Raw genomic sequence first — 27,864 nt, 5'->3', positions numbered from 1 at the left:
GCTTCCAGACTAAGATAAAACAGGAAGAAAGAACTGGCAATCTACTTCTAAAAATCAGCCAGTGAAAACCTACAGATCCTAGTGGTCTGATTTGCAACCAGTTATGGGGACAGGGCAGGACTGAGCAGCATTTTTTTCTGTTGTACATGGGGTCACCATGAATCAGGGACCTACTCTACGACAGCTAACAGCAGTAAAAGCAAAACATGATCCGGGTTATAGCCAAATGGGAGTATAAGTCCTCTTTCCAGATGGAGTCTTTGACGTCTCTGGTGCACACACACCTTACTCGGTAACACTGCTGGGCTGTGTTTTCCATAAAAAAAAAAAAAATTTCCATAAAAAAAAAAAAATTTCCATAGAGGACCTAAAACCTTTGAAGGCAGAGCCAGGATGCTCAATGATGTACACTCGGCCCTCCCTATCCGTGGGTTCTGCATCTATGAATTCAGCCAATGATGGACTGAAAATATCCAGAAAAAATTTTTTTTTCTTGTCTTTATTCCCTAAACAATACAGTATAACAACTATTCACACAGCATTTATATCATATTAGGTATTATAAGTAATCTAGAGATGATTTAAAGTATATGTGCATAGGTTAAATACAAACACTATGCCATTTTGTAAGGGACTTGAGCATCCCCAGAATTTGACATCCTGGGGATGGGGTCCCTGGAACCAATCCCCCAACACTGAGGGATGACTGTATCTCTAATAGTACCAACCATAGGGATTAATAAACATCTGGCGAACTAATATAGTGGGCTACTGTTTTTCCCTGATAAAATTTAAAATAGTGCATTAGAAAAGGAGGAACAAACTGCCAAGATTAGTGTCACCTACCGCCTTTACGTATGGGAAAGTAAAATGCAAAGAAGTGAAGTCCTTAGTCTGGGGAAGAGTTAAGACAGTGAATCAGCTTTGCTGAGGCCGCTTCATTACCCTTTATTTGTAAAGTTTTTATTTTTCTCTGTTTTTAAAGCAATTACACGTTCATTTGTAGGAAATTTAGAAAATTGTGGAAAGAATAAAGAAAATGAAAATAAAATCATCTATAATTCCAACACCTAGAGATAGTAAGTCTAAATGCAAACAGAAACAAAGCTATGGCTTTTATCTGGAGATTTCAGGGCAAATAAGAAAATTACAAGGCAATTTTAACTAAATTTGGTTTTCATCTTATGTCCTGATTATAGAACCTAACATTAAACTGCTTGTTTAAAGATAGAAGAAAAAAAAATCTTGCCTTTTTCATTTATATTCATAATAATTCCTTATGTATTTGGTCATCAAAACCATGATTTTTTAACAGCTGCCTACTATTCCCAAGGCCATTTCTATGAAGTCCTACAATTAGCTGCTAACTAATAATAAGTCATCTAAATTCTAATTAAGCTAATGGAAATAAGAAGACATGGTATTAATAGCCTAGTCACTATACCGTGACAAAAATAATTTCTATTACTCTAGAAGAACAGGTATCTTTTAGGGCAGATTATTGCTAATTGAGTATTTGCATGGATTGAATTATGTTTCCCAAAATGTACATCAACTTGGCTAGACCATGATTCCCAGTAGTATGTATCTATCCTCCATTTTGTGATCTGATGTAATTATCCCCCATTTTATGTGTTGTAAATCCTAAAACCTCTATGAGGCAGAATTAGGGTGAGGTGTATCTTAAGTAGCACCCCTACTAAAGGGTGTGACTCAAGTCACACCCTTAAGTCATCACCCTACTCAAGTCACTGTGCCTTTGCTTGAGTCATCCCTTTTATCTCACAAGAGATAAAAGGAGAGAGAAGCAACAGAAAGGAGAAGGACCTACTACCACCACAAAAGAAGAGCCAGGAGCAGAGAGTGTCCTTTGGACCTCAGGTCCCTGTGTTGAGAACCTCCTAGACCCAGGGGAAGACTGATGACAAGGCACATGGAGGTCTCCAAGGAATGCCAGGCCTATAGGTGTTCAAAGGAGACAAGGACCTTCCTTTAGAGCTGACAGAGGGAGAAACCCTTCCCTTAGAACCAGTGCCCTGACTTAGGACTTCTAGCCTCCTAAACTGTAAGAGGATAAATTTGTTTACTAAAACCATCCACTTCTGATATTTCTGTTACAGCAGCATTAGATAACTAACACAGGTATGGTATTTTAATTCTGACTGGGTAATGATTAATCATGAACCTTTGGAAATTCCCCTGGTGGCTGGGAAGGACACTTGTACACTGTCTCCTGAGCAAATATGCCTCCATTTGAAAAACACTAAAACTTAGATTCACAAAGAAGATAGGTGGTTATTCACTTTTTATAAGCTTTAGTTACTTAACAAACGTTTGCACAATAGGATTCCTTTAAATAATTATTTTCACATACTGTCATTCTCTTTAAAAATTTTTCATTTAAGCACCAAACAGGACCAGGTCTATTGAAGACATTTAGGCACTTGGTTCACATAGGGTGGCACTAACAGTTAAGGACTCGGTTACTAACCAAAAAGTTGGCAGTTTGAATCCACCCAGAGGTATCTTAAAAGAAAGACTTGGCAATCTACTTCCAAACGGTCACAGTCATTGAAATTAAAGTGTTCAGTTCTACTCTGAAATACATGGGGTCACCATGAGTAGGAATCGATTTGATGGCACCTAGGTACAGAATAAAGAGTAAAAAATATCATTTCACTTATTTAGGTCATTTTTTCATAACAGAGATTCCTAAACTTTGCAAACTCTTAAAGAAGTCAAGATTTCACCTCTCTCTCTGATTTATGGATGAATTACATATTTCTGGCTCAGGACAGTCTGGATTATAGTTGATTGAGAATTTTTCCCAGTTAGGGATGTAGAGAATCTGACCTGGAATATTCTGTATCTGCCTTGGGATGATGATGCCTGAGAATCTACTAGCCAAGAGTCTGTTCCTTCTTCTGTTCACAGTGTTGAACCACTTGGTTCTTCCAGTGCAGCCATAACATGCTCTTCTCTTGCCCTCCAGCTGGGGAAAGAGACCTATCCAACCAAATGACTTACCAACAATCTCTTCCAGAACCATTTTTTTCAAAACAGGCTAAATATTGATCTCCACTGTCCATTGAAGAAGAAAGATTCAGACCTTATTACAAAGACAGAAAGACTCAAGAAAAAAAAAGAGGCATAGCTCTAATAAGGTGAGGGATAAAGGAATCAGAAACAGAAAAATGTTTGCCCAAGGGGAAGGACATTGTGCTAACTTTGTAGAGAAGCTTCACTGGGTTAAATGGAGTTCAGGTGAGCTCTTCAAATCCCACAGATGAGAGCTGAGATTAAGGTGCTAAAACCCCAAGGCAGTCCTTTGGTGACCTGACTTTATCTCTTGATTGCTCCTCCTGTGAACCACTTCCTTCTAATTCTTCTTCTTTCTGACCTTTTCAACCTTTCTCCACCCTCACTTAGAATTCTCTCTTCCTTCTTCAATTCTCCCCTCTTCTTCCTCTGTAAACATCTATTGAAAGACTTTAGATTACAGTTTCTACTCTACCAAGAAGACACTGAAGCCACCTAAATCTAATCCCCCATCTGAACAGTTTCTGAGCAGCAGCTTCTTACCACTGGATTTCCCAAATGCCCTCATACTTCACTAGCTATAAACTGAACTCTTTATATTCTTCCCCTCAAGCCGCTGACTAGTGCGGGGCTCCTTGACTCCTCCCACTCTCTTACCCTAAAAATGTCCCATCAACTCCTCATCCTCTGTATTTCCATGACTCATTCCCCCAGGTCGCTACTTTGGGGAAGGCAGGGCCAGCAGATCACTGGCTCAGCATCCTGAGGAGGTTTGCTTACCTCCAGTATCCTTCCTCTGCTGAAGCCACCCAAACACCTTCTAAAAGGCAAATCTTACGCTGCTCCCTGACTTTCAATCTTTCGTTGGCTTCTTGCACTTTCATGCCTAGGACTTCAGGCTCTTTATGAATTGGCTTCTTCGTTCTTTCTCCTAACATTTCCTCTCTCACTTTACAATCCTGTTACATCAAGTTATTTGGGGTTTCCTGGGCACATTGTGCAATTTCAATTTCTGTGCCTTTGTACTGCAGTTACTTGTGCCTGGAAACCCTGGTGGCGTAGTGGTTAAGAGCTATCATGGCTAACCAAGAGGTTGGCATTTCGAAATCTACCAGGCACTCCTTGGAGTTCCTATGGGGCAATTCTACTCTGTCCTATAGGGTGGATCTGAGTCAGTATGGACTTGACAGCAATGGGTTTTTTTTTTTTTTTTTGTACCTCTGCCTGGGAGGCCCTTCCTCTCTTCCTGGGACTGGAGGGCTCCTATTTATCCTCAAAACCCAGTGCTGGGAGGCCCTTCTCAAGGATCTTTCTTCTGTCAGACGATGTTATAGGTATTTGCATTTATGATCACCTTTGACTGTAAGCAAGTAGATGGCAGGTCCACATCTTGTTCTTCCTCCTGTCTTCAGCCCCTGGCACATACTGTGTGCTCAGTGAACATTTACTGAATCAAATTAAACATGCAAGACAGATGCAGTGCTACCACTCACTACAGAAACAGCCAATGTTTCTATTGGCTAGGCTATTTTTAATATTTAGAGACCATTCCGTTGGAAGATTGCATATAAGGTATCTGTATTTTGAGTTGAAATGACATTTCCAAGTATGGAAATCAAAAGAAAGAAGACAGCAAGTTTGTCTTCCCCCAAAGCACACTTGTATTGCCACCAGAACATTTTTCTATGCTGGCTGAGAAATATTTCTTAAAACTCTATCTCTATCTATAAAAGTCAGCCATAGGTACCACACACAGGTCAGAAATCTGACTCATGGATAAACCATGGAGTCAATTCTGACTCATGCTGACCTCTTGTGTATCAGAGTAGAACTGTGCTCCAAAGCATTTTCAATGGCTGATCTTTTGGAAGTAGATTGCCAGGCCTTTCTTCCAAGATGCCTCTGGGTAGACTTGAACCTCTAACCTTTTGATTAGCAGCTGAGCCATGTTAATCATCTGCACCAGCCAGGGACTCTTATTCACAGTTAGGTACCCCTATAAGTTCTGGCTGCAGAGGATGGTTGTCATAAAATACCGCTGATTTGATGCCTTGTTGCTAAACTGAGTGTAATCATGAGATACCAAAACCGAAAAAGTTGCACTCTTTCTATTACTTGCTTTATAAAGAATCCATTTTAAATATACGTTGGCTGAGCTAAATTTTTGCTCCCTGGGTGCCTCCAGGCTCTAACATCTGCCTTATTGTGCAACTGGCTTCACCGTTCAGAGCTGCTAGCAGTGTGCTAACGCTCGCTCATGTCAGACAGACCCTGCACACCTCCTTGTCCCCTCCCAGCTCGGGGATCAGTCCCTGCAAGTGCCCAGCTCAGCCTCTGATAGCTGTTTATACCCAAAAACAGGAACTGTGCCTTTCTGCAAAATCAGAAAAAAATGACAATATTTTTGTCATAAAGGAGATGTAACACACTTTGCTCTGGCTCCTCCACCAAGAAAAGTGACCTCCTAGCCGACTTGACTTTTCATGTTTAGGACAGACCACCTGATGGTGTTCACGTAAGGTAGGGGTTTTCAACTGGGAGCAGTTCGATCCCCTGCACCAAGCAATGTCTGCAGACACTTCTGGTTGTCACAACTGGAGAGGTGCTAGCAGCAATGGTGCTACTGGCCAGGGATGCTGCTAAACATCCTACAATGCACAGGACAGCCCTTCATAACAACTGGATAATATTCCTACCCCAAATGTTAGTAGTGGGCAAATGACACTGTACTATGCCAGTAAGTGATGTCATCTTTTTACTAGAAAGGATGAACATTTACCAACCACTAGACTATTAACCCTGGTGGTGTAGCGGTGTAGCAGCTGCTAACCAAAAGGCCGGCACTTCAGATCTACCAGGCGCTCCTTGGAAACCCTGTGGGGCAGTTCTGCTCTGTCCTGTAGGGTCGCTATGAGTCGGAAATGACTTGTCACCAATGGATTTGGATTTTTTTTTTTTAGATTATTAAAACTATTTGACCTGTTGGTGAGGGTCAAGGCATTGGGGGTAAAGTTCCGAGCAATGAGGAAGGGAAATTCCTGACACAGATCTGTCCTAAAGGCCAGTAAGGAGGAACAAATCAAGTTAATGAGCAGACCCTAAATTCTACCAGCTTCCAGAGAAGAAAACTTTAGTCTCCAGGCCAACTCCATTATATTTTCTCCTTACTTTTGTTGGTTGGATCTAACTCATCTTGAATCGCCTTTCATCACTGATAGGTACACATTAGTGTAGGTCTGGGCTTGTTGGGGTCATTCCCTTACAGAACACCAAGGGGCACGTGGCTCAGTGCTCCTTAGGGAGTAAGGAGGCAAGAGGAGAGGCAGAACAAGGAAGCAAACAGAGGCGCTTCCATAGTCTATTGTACAGAAAGGGGGAAAAAAATGAATGGGGTTGGAGAAGAGTTTTTTTTCTTTTAATTATGCTTTAAGTGAAAGTTTACAAATCAAGTCAGTCTCTCATACAAAAACTTATACACACCTTGCTATGTAATCCTAGTTGCTCTCCCCCAATGAGACAGCACACTCCTCCTCTCCACCCTGTATTCCCTGTGTCCATTCAGCCAGCTCCTGTCCCCCTCTGCCTTCTCATCTCATCTCCAGATAGGAGCTGCCCCCATAGTCTCATGTGTCTACTTAAGCCAAGAAGCTCACTCCTCATCAGTATCTTTTTCTGTCTTATAGTCCAGTCCAATCCCTGTCCGAAAAGTTGGCTTCGGGAATGGTCCCAGTCTTAGGGTAACAGAGAGTCCGGGGACTATGACCTCTGGGGTCCTGGTGAGGAGTTTTGCTGGAGGAATTTTCTTCTTTTGTTTTGGTTGATAATTATATATCATTTTAATATTTATAATATCATATACCATGAGAATGGGAATGAGAGACTCTGGGAAGGGTTCCAAGACTCCCTTGGCAACATGGAAGTGATAAATCATCACAGACCATTCCACAGAAGTGGGTAGGAGTGAGCTCAAATACAGCAGGCTCTTTTGCTGTGCATATATACCAAAAGTTGGAAGCCTCCCACAGAAAGGAAACAGGAACTCCCTGGGTGGCCCCACAGGAAGACAGGACATGCCAAAGCTCTGCCGCGGAGGGGAGGCTCGGAGGGTAAGACTGAGCCAAGGTATTGGCTTACAACAAAAGGCCTTGAAGAGGAGCCCTGCAGGACAGTACAGTCAGTCTTGAGGGCACGTGGGTTAATATGGGGGATGGGGGTGTTCCCACAGCCTCCTGTGGTGCTGTTAGTGAACAGATCAGCCTACCGTCAGGGTGCAGAAGATGGTGCAAATAGCAATGGTGTAAGAAAGCAAGCTGCCGCTGTTGCCTTTTGCATCGTGCCTTCCACTCCTATCAGTGATACAGAACTGATCACCAATCAGATGCAGTGCCAGTGGCGTGTGCCACCACCCCAAGAATCTCCATTAGGCCCCCAAATTCACATATGCCCTATACAAAAATAAGAATGCACTTGATATGCAAATGTAGACTCAAGAGAAGGTCCTCAGATTTCCTTCCAAGCAGTTGGCTGCTCTGAGCTTGTCCTAAATGGAAATCACCAGAACTGCCACCATGACCAGCCTACCATGGAGGGTCACCAGCTGATCCTACATTACGAACAGCTTGTTCAGAAGCTTCGGGACCACGAACTCCCCATAAGAACACGAGCTTCATGAGGGCGGCAACTCTGCTTTATTCACTGCTCACTGTTTTGCGTCCTCAAGGCTTAGAGCAGAGCCCAACACCTTGCAGGCACTCAGTGCACATTTGTTGAATGAATGAACGCCTTCCTCCCTAGCCTGCCAGTGAGCAATTCTCTGCACTTCCAAGTCTGCTAACCACTACGGTCAGAACGACTTATGCTGACAGGCAAAGCTGATTCTGCTCATGAGAGGCCCTAGATCGTTCTAGGGCCTACAATAGATGCACATGGCTTGGTTCTTACCAGTGATGAAGTAATTATGGTAAACTCACAAGAATTTTTGAACTAGAATATATTCTGGTCTATGGTTTCCATCCAGAAGAGTCAGGGTTATACACAGAACAACTCTGTCTTCCAGGTGGGATGGCTTCAGGGCTCTGGTCTGAAGGTCCCAATTAGTCATGGTGGGAATCAACCCATCCTTCTTGGGGAACAACTGCAGGCTGCCACAGAGGTGTTAGTTGATTTGTTGTTTTTATAGCCACTCTGACTGTACTTCTGAGGAGAGACTGGCACTTGGGTAAGATTTCCTCCCACGATCCATGTTCATTTTCAACTACCTTTCCCTTGGTGGTATAATGGTATAATACAGTAAACACGTTTACTATATGCGGTCCACTGAACACAGCTATTTCATGTGCACTCATCTTCTTTTTGCAGCTAGATGGGAGATTAAAAGAACCATCTTACATTTCTTTTGCCTAGCACTCAGTCAATGTGATCTGGGACTGATTGAATTTTACTACAGTATTTGGCAGAAAGCCCATCTCATTCTCATTCATCCCCTGGAGCCAATCTTGGCTCTTTAAGCCCAGTGTTTCAATAAAGGACTCTGTCCAGGCCGGAGTCTCTATAGTTTGGCAGGGTTGAAAGGGCTCCCAGTAATGGTCAGGGAAAACCATCATCAAGCAATCACCACCACAAAAGGTTTTGTCAGTTATTGTGTAATACAGCGGTAAAGTCTGACCAGAGTCAAGTCCCAGTTACGTCAAAGGAAATTATACATTGCTCCACAAACCATCTTACCAAACTTGGAGGCGGCGAGTCTACTCAATCTCCGGATCTTCATGGTCATGGCAGCGAGAAAGACGACAAGACTAGGTCAAACTGAACAACCTGAGACTGAAAAGCGCGCCAACCATTTCAAATTCCTTTATCACACCAAATACCTTGGCAGTCCTACCCCAAAAGGGAGAGCCAAAGAACGGCTTGAACCTCATGTTGTCTTACTTCCCATTCGTGTTCATGGCCTGATTTAGCAACAAAAGGTTGGAAGGACGGACAGCCTCAGAGTAGCAAAGCAAAGGCCCCAAATAATCCGCCCAAGAATCCAGAGCCAGGAGACAACTTATGTGCATTTTGTCCCCAGAGGGCCTTCGGCTGAGAGGAAGGCAGGTCAAACATTTGCTTGCCCCAAAGAGCCAGATCCAGTCAGGAATGATACTCCTCTGCCAGGTCCATGACAACCCTCCTACTACAACTGAAAAGAGAAAATAAAGGAGGAAAAACCAAAATGGATGATTTTTTTTTTAATATATATATATACACAACAACATTTAATAGCCTAAAAGACCATGCAGTCTGAATAAGCTAGGAACAGGCAGAGCTGGGAAACACCATGTTCTGGCTCATTTTCTACTGTTTTAATCTCAGCCAGAGGCAAACTCCAACAAATGACCCGTAAGGAGACCAAATCACATTTGTAGCAGTCACTGCGCAGGGAAAGGAGGGAGCCTAGTTCCATATAGATAAGAGGAAATATCCTTAGTTATTTCATAAAAGGTCACAAAGCTACATATTGTGAAAAACTGCCTTTATTCCTGTCGGATGAAACTGTTCTTCTCAGCTGTACATATTACAAAGAAAAGGTGTTTCTAGTTAAAGAACAATAGAGTGGGCACAGGTTATTAAACCGGACAACCTGGTTAAGAATCCATGTTCTGGTTCTTTCTAGCTGTGCAATTTAGAGCAAGGTATTTAAACTCTCTGGGCCTCAGTTCCAGACGTACAAAATGGGGATAATCATATCTACACTTCACTGAATGTTTCGGGTACTAAATATTTCAATTACAGAAATTTATTGAATGTCAAAAATTTACAATTTTCCAGACACTGGTAATGAATATAAGTGCCTAGACCATGCACTGTGGTATCAATGAGTAGTTGCTGCTGCTGGTATTTCATTCTTCATCAATACTTTCAGCAAAGCTGGCACCATTTGGGCTCCAAGATGCAACCAGCTCTTCTGAGCGTGAACAGAGGCCTCTGCAGAAGTCTTTCAGCTATTTCGGCTACACTTCCCCCTCTCCTCCCCTAACCCGCTGTCATGTGGCCTCTTCCTCGTGCCCAGGATGTCACTGAAATTCAGAGCACAACTCAGTGATGCCGCTCCAGGGGCCAAGTGTGCCTTCTCTGTCCCCAATCCAGCCACTGGCAGCAGCTCAACAGGCAAACTGGCCTCCCCACGCTGCCAGAAGCTTATTAATCACAGGAAAGGGCAGAGAGCTGGAGGGAACTGGAATGTGGTCAGAGCTGGACAGGACTGAGTGGACCCACAGGGCGGGCTGCAGGGTCTCAGTCCACCATGTTCATGAAGCCAGCCTCAGGATCACTGAGCTCTTCGCACAAACAGGACCATGGAGGAAGAACACAGATTTTCAGATAAGAGCTGCTTATCTGTAAAAAGTAAAAGGCAGGGGCCGTCCTAAAGACAAACGGGCTACTCGTAAGCCAGAATTAGAACTCAAAGCTTGCAGACTGAAGGCTACAGTGTGGTCAGCTGCATGGTGAGATTCTGAAAAATGAATTCCAGGGCCATGTGACTACTCTGCTGCCCACCTTCCCTCTCCTCACACACATTCACACACATACTTCACTTAACATTTAATATCACAACAATGGAGAAAATGATACAGACAACAGCATGTCCCTTTGTATTCGTGTTTCCAGGTGCTTTTCATAACACGTTGCCAGTATGATTTAAGTGTACTGAAGTCATTTTGCATCAGTCGCGTATACTGACAGCATTTAGTTCACAAGATTCCTAGACAGGCTAACATCCTAAATTAGGATTTGTGCCCCATGACCAACATTTGAGGCATGGCTTCCTATGGAAAGCTTTGCCCCTGCCAGTAGCTCCAGGCACACTGCTTTATGGGCAAGTCTTGTAAGGGATGCCATGAGGCGAGCATCAGCAGCCCAGATGTCCCCAGGGAGAACACAGGCAGAGAGTGGATGGGAGGTGAGAGCACTGGGCTTCTGTCCCTTTAAAGGGAGGATGTGAGCACCGGAGGCCCACCTGAATGAATGCAGCTAAAGGCAAACGTATGCTTAAGTATTCACAAAGACTTGAGGGCTGCCCTGGCTCTTCTCTTGAAATGGGCCCAGGTCTCGCCTGGTATAAGCTTTTCTAAATGGCTGATAAGAGGCACGGTATGGCTTAGGTTTTCCAAACTGAAGAAACTTTTGCTTCAATGAATTGGGTCTCTGGACAAAGACTCCAGCATCTGGCCAGCATTCACTTATCCACTCCCCCTCCTGCTACTGCCTCATCTTTGTTCCTTCCCTTCCTAGGTGCTCTGCTGGCCTGCTCCAGAGGAGCTGAGGGGGAAGACCCAGGAGAGGGGGTAGAGGGCTGGATTCTTAGCCATGAACACCAGGAGGCTCAGCTACTACTGAAACAACAGCCGCTGACTGAGATCAAAGGAGTGTGAAGTGAATTTAGGTTGGAAAGGTGAGGGAGGCAGCATTTACTAAGCCTGTACCCTGGGGCCTGGGAGAGCAGGGGCCCTCCCTGGGGTAGGACGTCCTGGCTTAATGACCGCTTACTTTGCCCTCCCATTGTTACAGAAATATAGTAATCTCATCACCAAAATTTGATAAACAGAAAAAAAAAATCTATAATTCTACTACCTTAACACCATCACTGTTAGTTTTATTGGCATAATTTCCTTCTAGTCTACTTTTGGAGGGAGGAGCCAGGTTTGCCACTCACTGTCTTGGACAGAACCTGATATGGATACATATCACTAATCATCATAAATTCTGTATTATTTCCTGGGCTCTAGAAACCCTGGTGGTGTAGTGGTTAAGAGCTACGCCTGTCAAGCAAAATGTCAGCAGTTTGAATCCCCCAGGTGCTCAGTGGAAACCCTATGGGGCAATTCTCCCGTCCTATAGTGTCACTATGAGTCGGAATTGACTTGACGGCAACGGGTTTGGTTTTTGGTTTGGTTTAACCTCCTAGTTCTACCATTTACCAGTTGGATTTTAGGCAAATGACTTAATGCCTTAGTGCTTCAGCTTAACCAGTCTGTAAAATGAAGATAATACTCGTATCTCTCTTACAGGGCTGTTGCATGGATTCTGTGCAGTCAGACGTGTTACTACTCTCTGACACATAATTCAAGTGCTGAATACTCAATTGTCTCTTTACTGGCTGAAAATTATCAATTACCTCCTTACTTACTAAAACATCCACATCAAATGGTATATTGTTTAAGTATACCCCTATTGTTGAAGGCTGAAGTTGTTTCCAGTGTTTTCCTAGTATAAATAACTCATTGCCATTGAGTCAATTCTGACTCATAGGAACCCTATAACGTACCAGAAATAAACATCTTTATGTATAAAATTAATTTTATTCTTTGTATTGTCTTTTTAGGCTAGGTTATCAGAAATGGAATTAATGGTCCAAGAACATAAATGTTTTTACGGGTCTTGATACAGATTATCCAATTATTCATATACTAGTAGGATTTACAATGCCATGTATGAGGATGCCAATTTAACTATATGCTTGTAAGCAATGTGTATTACTATTGTTAAAAAAAACAAAACCGAGGGAATAAATTAAGGGCTCATAATCCTATGCAGCACACTGGAAAAATCATCTAACACTTGAAACTTGCTTATCATTTTCTTTTTCCCAAGGGACACAAGGAGCTCCAAAATTCCTACTTTTTGAGAGTTTCTATCTCTTCCATGTGGGGGTGTTTGGGGTTTTTTGCCGGTCACCGGGAAGCCCCAGGTCATTGTCCTCTGCCGTGGGAAAGGAGGTGGTCATCACAACAAAAACGAGTTTATTCACATGTGAACAGTGCTTCTGGGTGCACAGGGCACATCAGCGTTCTCGTACTTGATCCTCAGCAATACTGATTTCATTTTCACAGTGAGAGCTTTAAGGCTCAAAGGAACTTTAAGATAGGCTGGAGCCATTCAGCCAGAGGGAAAACAAAGCTGGGATAGAACTCAGAACTTCAGTTTCCAAAGTCAATGCTGTTGCTACGTCAGCAGTGGGAGGAGCGCCGGGGCACAGAAAGGATGTGTTTAATAAGCCGATGCTGAATAAACAAGCCAACTGTCTTATAATACACGGACTGATGGGGTGGACCACAGAACTCAGTCTACAGAGTCAGCCTGACCTACGTTTGAACCTTATTCCCACTTCTTACAATCTAAGTGACCCTCAGCAAGTTATGCCAGTATTTCTCTAGGCAGAGATACTGATTCCCCAGGGCTGTACGTGAGCAGAACCCTGTTTCTCCCAGGGCCGTCACAATGAAAAGCTACTTTACAAAGAGCGGGGGAGTCCTAAATTCTTCAGGGGAGCCGGTCACAGTTTGGTATGACACAAAGACCACAGCCTGCAAATATGGAGTAGCTGGAAAAGTAATAATCTGCTATAATTGCTCCTAGTAACTAATGTTCTCTGTTCTTTTTTTTTTGCCAGTTTTTACAACAGTGGATGGGGATAGTCACTGAGGATTTCTGACAGATGGAAGCACAGCGAGCATGTGCCATGCACATTGCAGAGTCTGACACCTTGCAAACCTGAGAGAAGGCAGAAATTGCAGCAAAATGAAAATTACTTCTCTCCAGCTCAGCATGCGAAAAATTCATTTGCTTCTTTTAAGTTGGTTCCCACTACTTCATTTATCATCTTGATTACAGGCAGGGGAAAATTCACCTTAACCTTTGCTTTGGAGACATCTGCTGCAATACACCAAAACCAAACCCACTGCCGTCAAGTCGATTCCGACTCATAGCGACCCTAAAGGACAAAGTAGAACTGCCCCGTAGAGTTTCCAAGGAGCGCCTGGCGGATTCAAACTGCCGACCAAGGAGCGCCTGGAGGATTCAAACTGCCGACCTCTTGGTTAGCAGCCCAGCTGTAGCACGTAACCACTACACCACCAGGGTTTCCTACTGCAGTACATAAAGTTTAAATCCCTATGGCAGTGCACAGGGAGGGGGCACAGGGTGGAGGTGGAGGTGATGGTGGTGCAAAACGACTTTGCAGTTATGACTGCCGCCTTGTGGCCACAGATAAAACTGTCACTAGAAAAAACAGACTGAGCCAACGTAAATAACAGCTTCAGTTGCTGAATGAATACCGTGAGTAACATTAGTTACTAGGAGCAAAGTATACAATATATACTTTGATATATTGTATAATTTATATACAGTAAAACCTGCAAAAGCAGGAACTTCCGCAGGGCGGAAATCTGTCCGAGAAGGAAAACTCAAATATTTTCCCCTAAAGCAAGTGATAGAAAAGTGGTAAGACTGCACCCTGTCGAAGGTGGAACACTTGCGAGACCCAGAAAAACAAGACCGTCCCACTGAATTCCGGCTATCATAATATATCGCAGCATATCACTGTATTTTCCTGGAAAATCCTGCGTTGTATAAGCCGTATTCATTGGGATCTTTTCTGGAATCTCTTGTTTTACTCTGTGATAACATTATGTAATTGTTGGTGAGACCTCTGACTACTCAGGGATTTCCTCTTATAAGTAAAATTCCCAAGAGTTGGGTAGGAGATATTCCTTTATCTGCTTCGCCAGCACTTACTTGGGCCACTGTCTGGGCCAGATCAGGCTCACGACCTATCAGGCTGCCTGCCTGACTCAAAGCTTATCAGCCAGTTATCTAATCTAACATATGAAACATCAGTCATATGACACATCTCAGGCCTTAGGAAGGTGATCTGAGCCGCAACCTCAGCTCTGTGGCTGAGACATGGTATCATTAGGAGATTTGAGCTTGAGCCCCAGGTGGGTGGCTAGTACCAACTTATCAGTCATCCTTCCTTACAAGAATGTTTTCAAGTCCTGTGCTATAACCTCACTCTTCTCAAAAAAAAAAAAAGAGGATGAGGTGGAGTGAGTGAGGGTGGGGAAGGGCTTTATGTTGGCAAAGCTGGAGCACAAGAAATATAATTTCAGGGACACTCTAGTAGCAGTGGAGAAGGGAAGGGAACGAAGCTCCAAAGGAACAGAAGACCCAGGAGATGCAAGCAGAGAAGCAGGGCCAGAGGGCTGGGGGGCATGGGCACAGGGCTGTCAGGAGCAACTGAGGACCCCTGGTGAGGAGGGTGTGGCCTCAAGAAGACCAGACCCTCAGGGGAAGGAAGAAGGTGTACAGGGGGTACCACAGCCCCCAAAAGCCACACCCTGACTCTCCAGTTCTTTCTGAGATGCTTGGGCAACATGGGGAGTCCACGCAGTGCACCCCTTCAATGTATCTCCTGTCTCCCAGCTCCCATCTTGTCCTGCTCCAAACCCGTCCTTTCCAAACAGATCTGAACACAAGTGACCTTTAAACATGAGGGAAACCAACGCTCAGCCTCACTCATAGAGAAACGCAAATGAGAGCTTCAAAGATACCACTTTAGAAAAATCTCTGAGATGATCAAAGTGATAGCTAGCATGCCATGGGAGAATGAGGTGGGAGGGGGAAAGAGGCCTTCTCCCATGTGGTTTTCGACTAGAAACTTAGAAATGTAGCACAGAAATGTAGCCTGGGTTCTACAGTCCGACTGCCTGGCTTCAAAAGCCGCTCTGCCACTTAGAAGCTAAACTTCTTTGTGCCTCAGCTTTCTCATCTGTGGAAACCCTGGAGGCACCATGGCTAAGTGCTACAGCAGCTAACCAAAAGATCACCAGTTCGAAACCACCAGGTGCTCCCTGGAAACTCTATGGGGCAGGTCTACTCTGTCCTATAGCGTCACTATGAGTCGGATCGACTCAACGGCAATGAGAGTTTCCTCATCTGTAAAATAGGGTGATAATAATAGTTTTTTTAAAATAGGGTTACTGTAGAGATTAAATGGGTTTATACACATAAAGTACTTAGAAGGGTGCCTGGTATATTGGCAATAATGCTAGCCATCTTTAGCCAGTTTGGATGAGGGGGCATTTGAATGCAATCAACATCTTAAATTCACATACCTTCTGACCAAACACGATAATTTCTAATAACATATCATATAGACATACTAGTACAGCACATAAACAAACTTAAGTACAAGGGGTCTCACTGCAACAGTCACTGGAATAAAAGGCTAGGCACGAACTAAACACACAGCAATATGGAAGAAGTTAAATAAATTGTGGTACGTTCTTAAAATGAACATTACTCAGCCATTAAAAAATGAGGCAGCTAAGTGCTTACCAGTGTGAAACAATCTCCAAGATATACTATTACCTTTAAAAAAAAAAAAGGCATAGAAGTGGGTAAAATACACTACCATTTGTGATTTTTTAAAAAATGTATGCATATACATGTTTGTGTATGTATTCTTTTATGCGCAAAAGATTCTCTGAAAGTCTACACACAAAAGTAGTCATAATTGTTTCTTTCATAGAAAGGATATTTGGAGGATGTTTATAGTACCTATACCAAAAAATTGGTTTTTAATAGCTAGACACATGCAATTTCTTACAGAACTTTCCATTGCTCTTAGGACTAAAACCCAAACTCCTTAACACGCCTGCAAGGCCCTTCATGGCCTGGCCTTGGCACTCTGCAGCCTTAGCTGTCACCAGGCCCTCCCAACCTCAACACTCATGATGCTGAGCTTTATTCATACCTGATGCTCTCCCTCCCCCCGCCCCGCCCCCAGACCTATGTACCTGCTGCTTACCCTATATGGTATTCTCACCCTCATTCTCTTTGCCTAACCAATTCTAACTCAGCCTTCTTGTTTCAGCTTTGTTGTTACTCTCCCTAAAGACGGGCAGTCAGCATCCCTGGACCAGGTGAGGTGCCCCTATCCCGTTCCCTCTCCACCCCCTACTTCCCTGCTGGTAGTACAGACAAGGGAGGTGTCCAGAATTCACACCCTGGAATGTCACTGGAGAGCAGGGAGCTTCTGACACGTCTGTCACAGACCCCTTTGGTGCCTTCTCAGGAACCATTTTCCCTCTTCAATGATAACAGAAGACCAAGTTTGAGCCCAATTCTAAGGGGTTAACAAAGTGTCCCACCCCAGAGGATGAGCCAATCATGGTAAACCAGTTTATCTTGGCCAGATATTTGCTCTTCCAGCCTCTTTTGCACCTAAGAGTGAGCAGATGACTTAAGTCTAGGAATGATTTTCTCTTCCTGATAAAAAGAGTGGCCCATGAAGCCTGTGCCTTGGCCCCATGCTTCCTGCTTTGGACGCTGTCATGTGAAGATGTGATGTCAAGGGCTATGGCCAATACCTCGAGACCTCAAGGAAGAAATGTGCAGTGTCACTAAGCAACAAATCCAACTCTAGCATTGCTACCCCCAGACTTCTCTTTATGTGAAATAATAAGAAAAAAGCTGATACTAATGTACCAACCATACCCTTTTGTTTACTGTTTAAGCTACCCTTGGTTGGGAATTCTGTTAGCTGCAGCCAAAAGTATTCCTAACTACACAACCTCATAAGTTAGACAGACTTGAGTCCTAGGATCTGTCCATGGAATCAAGCAAAGAATCTCTGTTTGAGGTCAGGATTGTTGATGGTCTGATTCTTGTGCCTGGATCAGAACCAGTACAGCATTTAGGAGCAGAACCAAGGCCAAATTCACCAAGATAATTAGCTCATGGCATTTACTTTATTCTTAGACTTCTGTAACTACTCATTTTGCTTGAGAGAACTCATATGTGAAGACCTTTTCAATTTTAAAACACAGAACCCTCAAAGGGATTTTTCCCCAGTAAGAAAGTAAGAAAGGGAGGGGTTAGCTTCAGCTTTGTCCAGAGGTCATCAGAAGTCACCAGTGCCTTCATATGGCCCTGTCTTGGGAGCTCATCCCAAAAAAACTTTTCTGATACTCTGCTTAATAAAAATCTTCAACATCAGATTTTTTCAACTCTTTAGGAAAGGAGACCATTTAGGTGGTGAACACAAGGCATTCTTACCGGGGTCTGAAAGCAGCAGAACAGCTGAGTGAGGAAGGGGTGATTGCGAGCCAAAGACAGGATCCTCTTCTCGGTCATTGTGCATTCCACGTCATCGTCCTGGAGAATCACGTCCTTCTTTAGCACTTTCACGGCATAGAGGTCTCCAGTTTCTTTTATTCTTGCAAGCATCACCTACAGCAAAGCAGAAAGAGAAGGCCTGAAGGAGTACTCTTGAAATGCCTAGGTGTAGGCACACATGGGGAAGAACTAGCATGTGAGAAATGTGTGTACACACACACACACACAAACGACAAACACACAAGTGCTTACTTTAGCACAGTTAAAGCCAACACTCACCTTCCCAAAACTTCCCTTCCCCAACACTCGGATGAACTCAAAGTTGTCGATACCAAATCGGTTGGAAGAATTAACTCCGACCCCATTTCCTTCTTTGGTGCTTTCCTTTCCTTGTCGTCTTAAGGTCGATCTGGAAACAAGTTTCTGCAGAAAAAAGCAAGAGTACGCTGCCTCAGAAATCTCAGCTCGAACGTGGGGCATTTATGGATGGAAAGGATCTATACTTGTGGGAGCAGGCTCACCCCTCAATACAACTCCTGGGGAAAGAGATCGGCTCATCTTGAAGTGTGATCGATCAGGTTTTGAAACTCAAAACTACCTCAGTTATCAGCTACTGATCTGGGTGTACTGCTGTTTGAGGAAGAAGCATTTTAAAATACGTCTAAGCTGCTGAGTTTCAGATGGCAGGCAAGTGAAGTGTGTAGAAACAACAAATGCTAAGAACGCCACCTGGTGACCACTTCACAAAGAGCGGTTTCATGTTGACAGAGAATCAAGCACCATTCAGGACCTGGACATGAATATATGAAGCAACATTTTTAATACAATGTTTAAATTATACAAAGAAATAAAAAGTCAGTGTAAATGTTGAACAATGAAACTTACGAAAAACAAAATTTAAAATACCCATAGTCCTGCCAGATCCACCCCCCCCAAAAATGAGTTAAAATATTGATAAGTATCTATACATATGTGTCTTTTTAAAAAATGTATAATAAACGTTATGGTTTAATAACCTTTTTTTTTTTTATTTAACCTTCCGTCGTATGTATCATCCCTATCCTTAAATATCCTTCATGAAGCCCTAGTGGCACAGTGGTTGAGAGCTGGGCTGCTAACCAAAAGGTCAGCACTTCGAATCCACCAGCTGCTCCCTGGAAACCCTATGGGGCAGTTCTACTCTGTCCTATAGGGTCTCTATGAGTTGGAATTGACTCAATCGCAACAAGTTTTTTTTTTTTTTGGTTTTAAATATTCTTCAGGATTCCTTCAAGAATGAGTTCTCACAGCTGTTCACTATTCCATTTTATAGATATAATTTATTTACTAATCCCCCTGATATATAGGTTGTCTCCCATTTTTCACTATTATAAATAACACCGCAATGAACATACTTGTATACAAATCTTCAACAATAGGGTAATTACGAGTCTAGGCTCTTAAGCAGACTGTTTGGGTTCAAATAGCAGCTCCACCACCTAACCCTGTGACCTTGGACAAGTTACTCACCCTCTCCATGCCTCAGTTTCCTTTTCTGAAAAAGGTAATGTTATAACACCACCCACATGTGTAGTCATGAGGAGTAAATGATGAAATGCATACAAGGCCCCCGGGTCAGCATCTGGCACATAGATAATCACTCAATACATCTAAGCTGTGTAGTTGTTATCATCTGCTCGCTTAGAATAATTTCCTAGAAATTGAATTCCTTGGACCAAAGTCTGTGCTAATTTTGAAGACTTGTGATACAGGTCTTGCTTCTAGAAAGGTTGACCAATTTACCCTCCCCCCAGCATAATGGGAGTTCCAGTTTTCCCATCCCGAACACACAGAGATAAAGCTGGCCTCCTCAGTCAGCTCTCCAGTCCCATCACACTGTGCACACACCTCGTCAGAGTGCCTAAAGGTAAGGGACTTCTGCAGCTCGCCACCTTGGAATATGTATAAGACAAGCTAACACTAGACAATGCAGATCAAAAGCCTAAGGTACCTGCAGCTTTTGACCTAGTTAGCTAATAAAAACAAATCTATTGGGGGCAACTTCTAAGCAGTGTTTGCAACAAACCAACTATGCAACAGCCTGAAACTATAAACATTTTACTGAATTAACCCAATAAAACGGAGATAGCAAGTACACAATGGATCATCTTAAAAATCCAACTGTTTTTTATAGTTTCTCCTCTAGGTCTGTAGTCACAAATTTTTCAGAAATAGAAAAATTTCATCAGCTTGAATTTCACTTCCTCCACTTAAATACTTCCCCTGGTTGGGCTGGTACTGGCTAGAAAATTCTACAGCAGGATTTCTCAATTTTTTTTTTTTTTTTTGGTCTTGGTTTGTTTTAACCCATTCCTCTCTTTTGATAAAATTCTCTCTTTTTAATGCTGTACTGTCAAATAAGAAATGATTTCAGGTTTCCCAGTATCACATACAATATTAAAGATACTTGGTCCAAATGATGAGTGACACTCCCCATCCTTGGAGACGGCGCCGTGTGGCCTACCCGATTCCCACGGCATTTTGCAAACTCTGGCCCGAGCTGAAATCCATAACTCCACTCTTCAGGAATAGCTGCTCCGTCAATAAATCCTCCTCACTATATTAGTATCCCCCCTATCTACTCACAAGACAGATCGACATGATGGACTTTGTCTACGCCTTCCTGAAATCAAGTAACACAATATCGACACAAGTCCCTGATCTAGCAGACAGGAACCTTTCAGTCAAAGGCAAATGGGGTGGTTAGTCCTGACATCTTCATAGGCTACTTAGAAGCTTAGAGTGATTACACTTTCCTTCGTAAGTATCAGAGACTATTTAACAGTCCTGTCTAGAATCTTCCTGAACCAGACATCAAACGATACCCTTCAGATATCACAGCCATACCCATGGCTATTTCCCAGCTCTCTGCAGACCCCGGCCAGCAAAGGACACAGGGCAGCACTAGGACACAGGCCTGGGAAGTGGTTGAGGTTCTAACGAATTATGGCAGTAGAAGGTCACTCAGGAAGGTCACACGACAACTCCCACCCAGTCCTGAGAGCCGAGAAGAAGGAACTCCTGTCTTTTGCTGAACTTGAGAGATCAATTCATAATCTATACACAAAAACTACAGGACAGCTAAATTCCAGGGCTGTGGAGAACCTCAGAAATCTTCAAGTTCAAGAGATGAGGAAGCTGAGGCCCACAGTCACTGGTTACCTGCCCCATGCCACCCCCCGCCGGGAACATAACCCAGGCCACCGGATTCCAGATTTTCCATCACACCATACTGACAGGAAGCTGGTTTTAAAAAAAAACCTTCCCCTGCTTCCTGCTATATCTGCATGCTTATTATTTCTTATCATATTAATTGTTCATAGAATCATATTTATGGAGCGAAATGCTCTTAAAGGGATGTACTAAATCTGTTCATGGCATTTGCTAGATTAGGGACTTTTGATTATGCCACATACTCTCATTCAGGCTTTCCACAGCTGAACTTTTAAATTAACATACACGACGGGAAGCAAAGTCTCACCGAGGTCGGAGAGATATTTCCGGGTTGGAGACCCATCCCGGCCAGTGTCTTGGCTAGCTCCACAGCGTTCACCCCACAATTAGGGGCCACGTTCGCTTGACATCGGATATGTACATTCATTTTACATACTGGAGGGAAGAGAAAAACAGAATTCCACATTGAGAACGGAAGGCGACAGGTACTACAAAAAAGAACTGTGACACCCTGAAGGATTATGACAGGAATGCTACAGGCTGAACAATGTCATCTCATAAAATTAAACTTACACTAATAACAAGTCCTGACGTTCTGTGCCTAAGCAGAAAGCCTGGCATACTGAAGATTAATACATCTCAAATACATATATTTTCACCTGGACTTGACGGAACACATTCATCTAAAATCATATGTAACAGCCATTGCTGACGTACCAGCATGACTCAATATAAAGATCAAAACGTTCATCACAGCGACAATTCACAGCCAGTTAAATAACGAGGCATCACGTCGACAATTTTTATTCTTTTTCTGCTATCTCTCAATAGTATGATAAAAGATTGCAGTCTAAATGCCACGCAAAGTTCACTGAACAGGATGGAAACGGAGTTTCTGAGAGAAAACCCTCTAAATAAAGCCTTCTTTCTGAGTATTGTTGTGGTTGGGCAGACCTCACAGCACAGACACGGGCATCCTGTGGGGCTGTGGTTCTCAGTGCTTCTAACTGCTTCATGGGAAAAAAAAAAAGCAACTTAAAAAAATTTTTTTAAAGGTCAGAGTAAATGGCAGTTGGAAGAGGAGAAATGAAGCAAGCTTTAGCTGGTGCACAGGGCAGACTTGGGACAGTGAAAGACAGGAGGTTCAACCAGCAGAAAGAACGTTCCGGCATGGTTTCCCAACATGGGCCCTGCTGATGGGCGACAGAGTGGAAGCAGCAAGCAACACGTTCCCTGTTTACAGAGCATCATTCCATCTATGGAGGCAGGTGTCATTCCAGGTTTTGTGGGGCTTGAAGCTCATATAATTTAGGGGCCCTCTTTAAGAAACAAAATACCAAATCAAGTAGAAGCCTTGGAAAGGGTCCTTGCAAAGACAGGACTCTGAGTCTTAAGCTTCATTAGCTTCATAGGAAATCCACCTCTCTTGAGAAGGCTGGTATGGAGACAAGTCTACAGTGGCCTTTCAAAGCCACCGCGTGACAATAAAAACAAAAATTATAGGAGCCAGCTCACTACAGGTGTGACACCCTCAGGCCACCAACGACAAGAGCACCACAGGTGAGCCTCATGTATGGCTCTGCAAGCCAGCAACAACTGTATGGAAGCAGCAAGTGAGTTTCACACTGGAAACCACAGCCAGGTGAGACCATCCAGCTTAAGACCAAGCAAAAACTGGATAAAAGCCTAAAAGGCATACATGAGCTGGCTGCTGGTTTTGGTTATGTAAGAATTATTAAATGGCGTTCTAGGGGAATAGATGAATTTGTAGTTCTTGAAGACAAGTACTGATTCCTTTTTTTTATTGACAGAAGCAGGCAGTCAATGAAAACATCATCCCTGCACCCACGTCGATTCTGCTTCCTCATCTCCTCTACCACTGATTGTGTCTGACAAGGCCTCAGGATGAAAGTCACTGATATTTCAACAGGGGGTGGTGTACCCTACAATATCTACATTGTTACAGTAACACTCAATGGGAGATGACTCAAGGCCAGCAGCTCCCCAATTCCTGACAGGACACGGATCAGCCCTTACCCTCTCATACTCTTTGCTAAGGCAAGACTCCAAACTTTGGTCCCACTGGACACAGTTAGCGAGGTGTGAGCCCATAGCCAAAGCTCCACCTACTCCTCAAATGTCTATCATGGTGCTCTTTCAGAACACCTGGGGCTGCTCTACGATGCTCCCCAACTGCATTCCTGCTTATTTCTGGCGAGGTCATCAGATGTCCTCCTGACACCTCTTACTCATCACCTAACCTTCACTTTGGCCATCTCACCTCTACCATCTTCCATTCCTGACCACGACCCCATTCTCCTTCTTTCAAATTATGTATTAAAATACACAATGACTAGTCTGTACTCAGAAATGAATGAATAAATACGAGCAAGAGAGTGAGAAAGAAGGAAGAAAGAGAGGGAAGGGAGGGAGGGAGGAAAGAAGGAAGGAACTGAATTTAACATTTGACTTAGTGTTCTGAGGTTAGGAATTCTTTGGATCAGATATAGTTCTCTTTACGTGCCCAAAAAGTGACATATGAACAGAAAATTACTGAGATATTAATTTACAAAGTATGTACAATCATCTGCCCAAGGTCAGATTCTGAATCTACAGAATTCCCAAAGCTTGGAGCATGGTATTCTCATGAAGAAGTGGATTCCCTACCCCCCACACCCCAGCATCTCACTTTTACACTGAAGCCCTTGTCGCATTATCCCCCAGAGCAGGGAGCCACAGTGATCGCAAAATGTTGGCACTTTGTAGTTGTGGACGTTGAACTTATGTGGAATGTTGATTCCAAACCTCTGTTCAGCAATCTGTAAAGAAGCAATCAAGAAGAGTTAAAATTTCACACCAACATCTTTTGTAAAAACAGCAATAGGAGCCCACCAAACGAAAATCATTACCATGACACCTGAGCTGCGTATATTATTTTACTGTACTCAGTCATGATTAATCACTCAGGTCTTTCTAACCAGATTAAGCACATTTTCTAATCAAAAAGACTGGACAGAAACTTGGGGTGTGCGGTAGGTCATTCGCTACTTTGGGAGATAAATAGATATCAAGATTTTCACTTAACTTTTATATTCAGGCTTTGTTTCTTTCTCTGCCAACCTCCTTATACTCGTATCTATTTTCTAGAACATTTTTAGATCAGGATTACATTGGTCTTCTATAGACTACATACATTTGCTATTACCACAGGTTCTTCCAGAAATTGTTAAGGAGAAAAAGGAAAAGAGGCAGGCACTCAGAGGGGATAGAACCAAAGAAGGAATTCACTCCAAAGTGACATTCAGTAAATTCAGCCCTTCTGGTCTTTGCCGTAACATTCTGACAATCTGAGCATAAAGGCCCTGGTTTAATCTCACATGTTGTCTCCAGCAAATAACTAGAATAAGCCTATGCTCTACAATCTACATCACGATTTAAAGCCATAAAAACAGATCCACACATAACAAGGATTGGGGACAACAGTTGCTCCTCCTAAATCTTTTCTGGTCTCTTTCTCATAAAAGCTGTGGTTCATGGCTGTATTTTTACTCTTTAACACTCCTGTATGTAAAGAGCCACTGTGTTATAGAGCCATCCTTTCCAATGCATCTGTAAATCCATTGTCATTATCAGCAACACTGTTTTCCACCTCTAGAATTTAAAATGTATGCCTATCCCAGCTGAATGCCCTGTGACTGGCAAAAACTTGGACCAAACTCCTATGTGCAGGTATATATTCTCCCTGAAATTTCTTGAGAGGCTTGAGGAGGCTAATGGCTTTCTTATTTAGAAAAAGCAGTTTATATTTAAGGTGTTTTCACATTACTTTTATCTTGTTTAACTCTCATAAAAACTTCATGAGAGATGTATTGATTCCATTTTTAGATTGAGGCTAAGAGAAGTTGTGGGCATTGCCCACACTCACAGAGTGGAAAGCTAGCAGAGGCTGGATTCAGCATTCAAATCCAGATTGTCTGAGGCCAAGATAGCAGAACTGATCCATATAGTCTATACCCAGCTTACCACTAATATAGCCATCTCAAGGAAAGAACATGCACAGAAATACAAATGCTATAACACAAAAAGGAGAGAGATTTCAATTCTACAGCCACCATGAAGGCCAAAGAAGGTGGGAGGAAGGTGGTGGCAGGGGGAGTGAGCTGGAGGGCGTGAAAGTAAACTGCTATCCTCTTACCTTCGAATCCACTTTGTTAATGTTGTTTTGGCAAGTACAGGCTGTAACAATTAGATGATGGCAGCGCTTATGGACAACACAGGTGCACACTAGGAAATTAAATCCAGCGATTATACATTTATCAGAGGCTCACAGTCTAGCCAGTTAAAATAAGCAAGGGCTGCACCATGTCACTGTGACTCGATTTGGACGTCGGGTCCACACGGTGGCAGCCACTGCTCCCATCTTTCCTATGTTCTTTGCTATCATACTAACTCAGGTCTTGCTCACGTTCAAACTATTTGTAATCAAGTCCTGAGCTTATTTCATCCTTCCGGACTCTTCTTTCTTTAATCTATCCTATATCTACCTCCAGACCTCCAGAGAAACCTGTCTACAGCGTGATTCTGAACACCGCAGTCCTATGATGTAAAATCTTTGGTGGTGTCTCACTGCCAATCAGTGAAGTTCAAATTTCCCACTCAGTTTCGGATGCTCCAAAGGCTACTCCAAGCTTACATGTTGCCTTTCTTCTACATGAGTTATTCATTCCAATAAAAACCAGACTAAGTCACTCTTCCTAGAACAAGTCTTCATTCTCCTCCATACACCAACCATGTCTTTCCCTGTCCTCTTGGTCTATTACCTAACTAAATCTTAAATTTACAAAAGCCAATTCAAAAAACACCTCTTTCATAAAAATACTCTGCCTCTGCTTCCCTTCTAGACTGAAAGGATCTCTTCCCCTCATTTCAAACCTTCCACATGCTGCCTCCCAATATTCTCAGTGTTCCCAGCATGATGCCTGGAACACAGTAAGGCATTCAACAAATGTTTGCTGAATGACTCAATCAATTGTTTGAATATACAGAGCTTTCTGAATAATAGCAATTTTTTTTCCACTTTGCATCTAGATAACTGGCATCGTCCAGAAGGAGTTCAGTGTGCCACTAAGGGATGAACATGTGCAATAAGCAACATAGAAATATGTTGCTGTCGTGGTTAGCTGCCCTTGAGTCAGCCCCCAACTCATCCCATGCACAATGGGACAAAATGCTGCTAGGTGTTGTACCATCTCCATGATCGGCTGGGAAGTGAAAGGGTTCTCATTGGCTGCTTTTCAGTAGTAGAGTCCCAGACCTTTCTTTTTAGTCCATTTTATTCCAGAAGGTCCACTGAAACCTATTCAGCATCATAGTAACACGCAAGCCTCCACTCACAGATGGGTGATGGCTGCACAGGAGGTGCACTGGCTGAGAATCAAACCTGGGTCTTCTGAGTGGAAGATGAGAATTCTACCACTAAGCCATCAGGGCAATGTTCCAAGACATATGGAGGTTTTTAGGATTAAGTACATATAGACAGATGACATGTCACCAAATAGTACTATACCATAAACCAAACCTAGCTTTCATCAGATTGAATTCTCAGGAGAACCAAGTTGAAAGTGCACAGGAGAACCATTTTGTTTTTTTTCATGAGGGGATCGCAAAACTATCCTTCATAAAGAAAGACCTCGTTTTTTGAGGAATGTTTTTTTTTCCCCCTTTGTTAGCTGGGCGGGCAATTTATCAATTTTATTGATCTTTTCAAAGAACCAGATTTTGGTTTCATTGATTTTTCTCTATTGTTTTCCTGTTTACAATTTCATTGATTTCTGCTCTAATTTTTGTTACTTCATTTCTTCTGTTTTCCTTTAGGCTTAAATTTATCTTCTTTAGTTTCCTAAGGTAGAAGCTTAGATGACTGACTTTAGGTCTTCCTTTTTTTTTAATATAGTCATTCAATGCTGCTGTAGGTTTCTCCCTAAGAACTGCTTTTGCTGTACCCCACAAATTTTAATAAGTTGTATTTTCATTTAGTTCGAAATATTTTTTAATTTCTCTGTCCCATGTGTTAAATAAAGGTGTGTTGTTTAATCTCCAAATAGTGGGAGGTTTTCCAGCTATATTTCTATCACTAATTTCTAGTTTAATTCCATTGTGGTCTGAGAAAATACTTTGTATGGTTTCTACTTTTTTATATTTGTTCAGGTGTGTTTTATGGCCCCAAATGTGGTCTGGCTTAGTGAACGTTCCTTATGAGTGTAAGAAGAACGTGAATTCTGCTGTTGTTGGATGAAATATTTTATAATGTCAATTATATTAAGTTGATTGACAGTGCTATTCAGTTCAACTATATCCTTACTGATTTTCTGCCTGTTTGATCTACCAATTACTGAAAGAGGGTAGGTGAAGTCTCCAAGTATAATAGCGCATTTGTTTATTTCTCCTTGCAGTTCTATCGGTTTTTAGATCCACATTAAAGACTGTTATGTCTTCTTGGAGAATTGGAGCCTTTATAGTTATGTAATACCTCTTTTTATCCCTGATAATTTTCCTTGTTCTGAAGTCCACTTTGTCTGAAATTAATATAGCTACTCCAGCATACTCTTGATCAGTCAGCATGGTTATCTCTCTTCCTCCATACAAGCATTTCATTTTATATCTCTTATAAGATGT

The 27,864-nt window shown here is 42.7% G+C and overlaps 1 protein-coding gene across 1 annotated transcript in view; it reads right to left on the bottom strand.

Annotated features, from left to right (window-relative positions):
• The window catches only part of PRKCH (protein kinase C eta), a 278,206-nt gene that overhangs the window by 101,427 nt on the left and 148,915 nt on the right, over window positions 1-27,864 (bottom strand). Inside the window, exons 5-9 of the mRNA XM_049899308.1 lie at window positions 25,385-25,473; window positions 23,879-24,008; window positions 21,497-21,624; window positions 18,256-18,399; window positions 17,917-18,090 (exon numbers count right to left, since the gene is read on the bottom strand). Of these exons, the coding sequence (XP_049755265.1) occupies window positions 17,917-18,090; window positions 18,256-18,399; window positions 21,497-21,624; window positions 23,879-24,008; window positions 25,385-25,473 (665 nt within the window). The remainder of the gene's footprint in view (window positions 1-17,916; window positions 18,091-18,255; window positions 18,400-21,496; window positions 21,625-23,878; window positions 24,009-25,384; window positions 25,474-27,864) is intronic.

Source organism: Elephas maximus, chromosome 10 (genome assembly GCF_024166365.1).
Source record: "Elephas maximus indicus isolate mEleMax1 chromosome 10, mEleMax1 primary haplotype, whole genome shotgun sequence".
NCBI classification, from domain to species: domain Eukaryota; kingdom Metazoa; phylum Chordata; class Mammalia; order Proboscidea; family Elephantidae; genus Elephas; species Elephas maximus.
The sequence above is the reverse complement of the archived record's forward strand: the minus strand, read 5'-3'. Positions and strand labels throughout refer to the sequence as shown.